The 5,783-nt window shown below is 34.9% G+C and overlaps 1 protein-coding gene across 1 annotated transcript; it reads left to right on the top strand.

Moving 5' to 3' along the window:
• Positions 1–856: 856 nt before the first annotated feature.
• LOC141707835 (putative auxin efflux carrier component 1b) lies at positions 857–4,191 on the top strand. Its single transcript, XM_074511218.1, has 6 exons — positions 857–2,384; positions 2,815–3,085; positions 3,178–3,263; positions 3,361–3,518; positions 3,618–3,694; positions 3,786–4,191. The coding sequence occupies exons 1-6, from the start codon at positions 1,268–1,270 to the stop codon at positions 3,850–3,852; spliced, it is 1,776 nt and encodes a 591-aa protein (XP_074367319.1). The 5' UTR covers positions 857–1,267; the 3' UTR covers positions 3,853–4,191.
• The last annotated feature ends 1,592 nt before the right edge of the window (positions 4,192–5,783 follow it).

Below are 5,783 nucleotides of genomic sequence, written 5' to 3'. Positions count from 1 at the left end.
ACCCATAGTTTTTGGTTAAAATCGACAGGAAAATAACATACCTTCTTCGGTATTAAACGTGGATCCGAGTCGAGGCGGGAGCATCGAAGCCGATGGGGTTGAACCTTGAGAAGAAATGCTCCCTCTTCCCTGTTCCATTTTCCTGTTCGCGAATATCTGTTACCTTTTTTTAATATTCGAATTTTTGTTGTTGAATTGAAAATTGCGAATGGGGATTGAATTGTAAATTTTATATTCAAATGGGTTATGTTTGTAGATGGAGAAATGAGAAAGAAGTCGGAGAAAGGAGAAAAAAGTCGGAGAAATTGAGATTGAGAGAAACAGAGAGGTCGAAGAAACTGTGAATAAAAGTTGTGTTTGTATGTATATATTTATAAGGAAATTAGAGTACCGTTGGAGCCTTGAAGTTGGAGGTGGAGTCAGGTGTAACTTTAACCTGCAGAAATCAGAGTGTAACGTTGCAGTCATGGCAGAAAGAAGAGCAGGGAGCAGAGCAGGGAGGAAGACGTTGGCGCGTGACCCCCACCCGCGGGCGTGCTGTGCGGGCTCGTGCGGGCTGTGCGAGCTGGCTTGCCGTGCGACTCGTGCGGGTTTGGCTCGTGCGGGCTCGTGCGGTCCCGGGTTCTAAAATTGGTATTCGTGTTCGGTTCACCTAATTTACCGAGCTGGTTTGAACCGGTCCGGTTCGGTCCAAATTTTTTACGATTTCCGTACGAACCGGTCCCGAATGAGCGGTTCAAACCCGCCCATTTGGCCAGCTCTATGTACAGGTATGCAGAGAGACTTGTAAAAGTATGGAAAGATAAGTTATTGGCAGCATAATGATGATTAAGAAGACCTATTACCACAACTAGTCTACAAAGCTACTCAAAAGACTGTGGCTTTTACTTCTCTTGTCTGCCATTGTTTCCTCATAAATACTAACATCACTTTCTTTTGCTTCCCACTCCTCTCTCCTCTCTCCCCACCGGCACATCAGCTCCCACGCCGTTCGCCGGCAGCGTGCTCTTACAGTCCCATCTTCATTATTATCTCTCTACATTACCCTCTCTCTTAACTAGCTTCTATTCTATATTGTGGGCTGGTTTTAATCTTCTTCTATACAAGATATTATTACTCACTACACACTCCAACACTTCTATAATATATCTCTCTCAGCATTATACTGAATCTTTTGAGTTCTTGCTTGCTCAACTGTTTTCTTGGTTATCTCTCTCTTGTGGGTATTTCTAAAAACCCACAAAAACCCTTTTTAAGCCCAAGAAAGATGATCACTCTCTCAGATTTTTACCATGTTTTAACTGCTGTTGTCCCACTTTATGTTGCTATGATCTTAGCTTACGGGTCTGTGAAATGGTGGAAAATATTCACCTCTGATCAATGCTCAGGTATTAACAGATTTGTTGCTCTCTTTGCTGTCCCTTTACTGTCATTTCATTTCATATCTACCAACAATCCTTATGCCATGAACTTTAGATTCATAGCTGCTGATACTCTTCAAAAGTTGATAGTTTTAGGTGTTTTAGCTGTTTGGTCAAGAGTTAGTGCTAGAGGCTCTCTTGAATGGTCTATTACTTTGTTTTCACTCTCTACACTGCCTAATACTCTTGTAATGGGGATACCTTTGTTGAAGGGTATGTATGGTGAGGCCTCAGGGAGTCTTATGGTTCAGATTGTTGTGTTGCAGTGTATTATTTGGTACACTTTGATGCTGTTTTTGTTTGAGTATAGAGGTGCTAGGTTACTTATTGCTGAGCAGTTTCCTGATAATGCTGCTATGATATCGTCTTTTCGAGTAGATAATGATGTGTTGTCTTTAGATGGTAAGGAGCCTTTGCAAACTGAGGCTGAGGTTGGTGAGGATGGGAAGATTCATGTTACTGTTAGAAAATCCACTAGTTCGAGGTCTGAGATTTTTTCTAGGATGTCACACGGGCCTCATTCGGGTGTTTCTTTGACACCCAGGCCTTCGAATTTGACTAATGCTGAGATTTATTCACTTCAGTCGTCGAGGAATCCCACACCTAGGGGTTCTAGTTTTAATCATAATGATATATATTCTGTGATGAACGGGAAGAATACTAGTAGTGTGAGTCCTAGGCAGTCGAGTTACGGAAATTTGGGGTTTGATGAGGAGAGTGGAGTAGGGGGATATGGTAGTCAAACCAAGGGTAATGTTGCTTATCCTGCACCTCCTAGTGCTGGGATTTTCTCTCCTGTTGCTGGGCCTGGAGCAAAGAAGAAGGCTAATGGGGCTGATGGGGGTAAAGATCTTCACATGTTTGTTTGGAGCTCGAGTGCTTCTCCGGTTTCTGAAGGAGGTATTCATGTTTTCAAGGGAGGAGAGTATGGCAATGGCCTTAATGGGGTTCCTCATGCTAAAGGTATTTACTGAGATACTCCTTTATGCTATTTTTATGTTTATCGGGATAATTGTGCATATTGAATATGTTTCCAGATGTTATGGATATTCTCAAAAATATTTGATTGTTAAAACTATATTTTTTTTGTTCTGATCGTTTACGTGACTTGTATAATTTTTTAAATGTAGTTGATTTTTTTTTTGCATATATTGTATTTGCAAGTTGAGGATTAGGCTATTATGTTGCTTCTTATACTAGAAGCCCTAAATTGTGGTGCTATTTGTCTTCTCTGCTGACAAATTTCCACAAATGCTGTGGATTTGTTGTTTATTTAGTTGATCCAGTTACTGTTGCATAGGTTACATTAATATTGTTCCTTGATGTTGGGATTTCATTTTTTACTTGGTACAATGTCAGCATCTGATTCATCAAATAATATTATGTTACTCAGATTATGATGAATATCGTCGAGATGAATTTAGCTTTGGAAACAAACAGAATGGAGTTGAACGTGAAGGGCCTATGCTATCAAAGCTTGGTTCAAGCTCTACCACTGAGTTGCATCCCAAGTCCCTGGCTAATATGGAAATCAAGCCCACTGCCATGCCGCCTGCTAGTGTCATAACCAGACTCATTCTGATAATGGTGTGGCGAAAACTAATTAGGAATCCCAACACCTACTCCAGCCTCATAGGTCTTACCTGGTCTTTGGTATCGTACAAGTATGCAAATGTCAAAATTTGATTCTAACTTTAAGAGTTTTCTCCCGTTGTATTAGTGACTCAACATTTGCTTAATCTGTTTTCCTCTTTAGATGGGATGTGGAAATGCCTGCCATAGTTGCAAAATCAATTGCAATTCTATCTGATGCTGGCCTTGGAATGGCAATGTTCAGTCTTGGTACGTTCCAGTTGATTATTACTGTGCAAGTGTGGTGAATGTCTTGATCTAAAATACCAATTTAACACAACTGATGCTAATGAGAAACCGCCTGCAGGTCTGTTTATGGCATTACAGCCAAGAATCATTGCATGTGGGAACTCTGTTGCGACCTTTGCTATGGCTGTTCGGTTTCTCATAGGCCCTGCAGTCATGGCTGCTTCCTCAATTGTTGTTGGCTTGAGAGGAGTTCTGTTGCATATCGCCATTGTTCAGGTAAATGGTGTCTTAATACATAGCCTAATATTGGAGTATTAGTTACACAGCATCACAGTTCAACATCTTTACATACATTACTCTAATGTCCATTTTCAGGCAGCCCTGCCACAAGGAATTGTCCCTTTTGTCTTTGCTAAGGAGTACAATGTTCATCCCGACATACTAAGCACTGGGTGAGACCTCAAATCTTGATGAATTATTTTCTTGAAATCATCGGAATTTGTTGCGTTAAATACTTACAATTTACAAAATATTTTGTTGCAGGGTTATATTTGGAATGCTGATAGCTCTTCCCATCACACTGGTTTACTACATCTTGCTGATGGTGTGAGATTGAATCTGTTATTGCTGCTGCTGTCTACTAAACCAGCCCTACTAAAAAACTAACCACTTCTAAAAAAAAGTAATGTTGTATGCAATGTTTTCATATTTTGATGGCATCTAACTAAGATAGATATATATACATATATATGTAGTGACTTTGTAGAGTCAAGTAGGGTTGTTAGATGGAGAAGAACAGTTCCATTGGAAAGATCATTAGCCAGCTAGCAGTAGCTTTTTGTTGTTTTTTCTCCTCTACTATGAAAAAAGTGAAGCTTCTGTTTGCTGGTGGGGAACATGACCCCTTTGTTTCATTCAGTACAATTATATAATTTGTGTGATTTGGCAATTGGCATATCATAAATGCAAATATTGTTGATCGGAAGTAATTAAATCTATTGGCCATGTTTTTTTAGGAGAAGAAGGCATAATGTAATGTCTGTCGATATTGTTGTCTAGCATACCTTCATGGAGAGCGGTAATAAAAGACTAAATTAGTGAACAACACTGCAAATAACACGTACATAAACACAATGCATTAATAACCTTTATTAAGCCAAATTTTTTAAGTGGTATCTTGGTATCACTTGTCCACTTTTTTGTTTCACTTTTATGATTTATATTATTATTATTATTTTTTATTCTTATATGACTTATAATTCTATATATGTTATTTTTACCCGTTTTTCTTTATTAATAAATTTTTTTAAGTGATACTTTATTTTCACTTATTTTTTATTCTATCACCTTTTATTTTCAGTTTTTATGATTTATAATTATTTTTATCCTTTTTTTTATTACTATATGACTTATAGTTTTCTATAAATATTATTTTTAACTATTTTTCTTTATTAATAAACGAAACCTATTTTCAAGTGATACTTTGGTTTCACTTATTTTTTAGTTCCACAACGTTTTGGTTTCACCTTTTATAATTTATGTTATAAATTTAAGTGTATCATTTTTTTCCTTTTTTATTCCGTAGAATTCTTTTTTATTTTTATTAAAATAATAAAATGGAATCCTTTAAAAAGGGTTATTATTAGTTAATAAGGAAACCATCTTTTAAGGGATAATTTGGTTTCACCCGTTTTCGGTTTTACAAACTTTTAGTTTCACCTCTTTTTAAATCTTACTATATCTCTAAATAAAATTTTTATTCTTTTTTTTTATTCATATATGACTTATAATTTTATATGTAATATTTTACCCATTTTTTTATTCTTATATACCACATACTTATATTATTTTTATATAAACGAAATCGTATATAAATTGTAATTTCTAGATTCATACCTATAGAATTCTATTTTAGCACCAAATGCAAATTTATACATACATAATGAATATTTTATTAGAAAAAATTATGCAATCACAAACTATATAAAAACACAAATTCAGCTAATAATAAGAAATTTAATATGCAATTACTTAGTTGTTGATTTAATTTTTTGTTATATTGCGACTAAAGTTTTGGTGTAAGATATTAGTTATATATTTTTAAACAACATATACATAAAAACGTGGAGTTTGTTGTTGTAATAAAATTTGAATTAATGAAAATCTATTATATATATATATAATAGAGTAAATAGGGGGTTGGATAAGATAATTTAATCATATTAAAATTATTGAATTACCCCTCATAATTATATGTTAATAATTATTTTAATTTAATATGCATGCATTAATTACCTCTAATTTAATATGCATGTATTAAATATTATTTCTCATTATTACATACATTTATTTCTACTTGATTATTTTATATTAATAATTTATCACTATATAGATAAATTAAATACATTTTTAAGAAGAAAAATAGAATTAGTCTACGAATATCGAAGCAGGATTAGTAGAAATTGTTTTTTATTCTAACAATGTGGGAACTATTATAAATAATATAATTTTCATAAAAAGGTTAAAACTATACGTAAAAGA

Source organism: Apium graveolens, chromosome 2, assembly GCF_009905375.1.
Source record: "Apium graveolens cultivar Ventura chromosome 2, ASM990537v1, whole genome shotgun sequence".
Taxonomy (NCBI): Eukaryota; Viridiplantae; Streptophyta; class Magnoliopsida; order Apiales; family Apiaceae; genus Apium; species Apium graveolens.
Note: the sequence above shows the minus strand (reverse complement) of the source record. Positions and strands in the feature narration are given on the sequence as shown.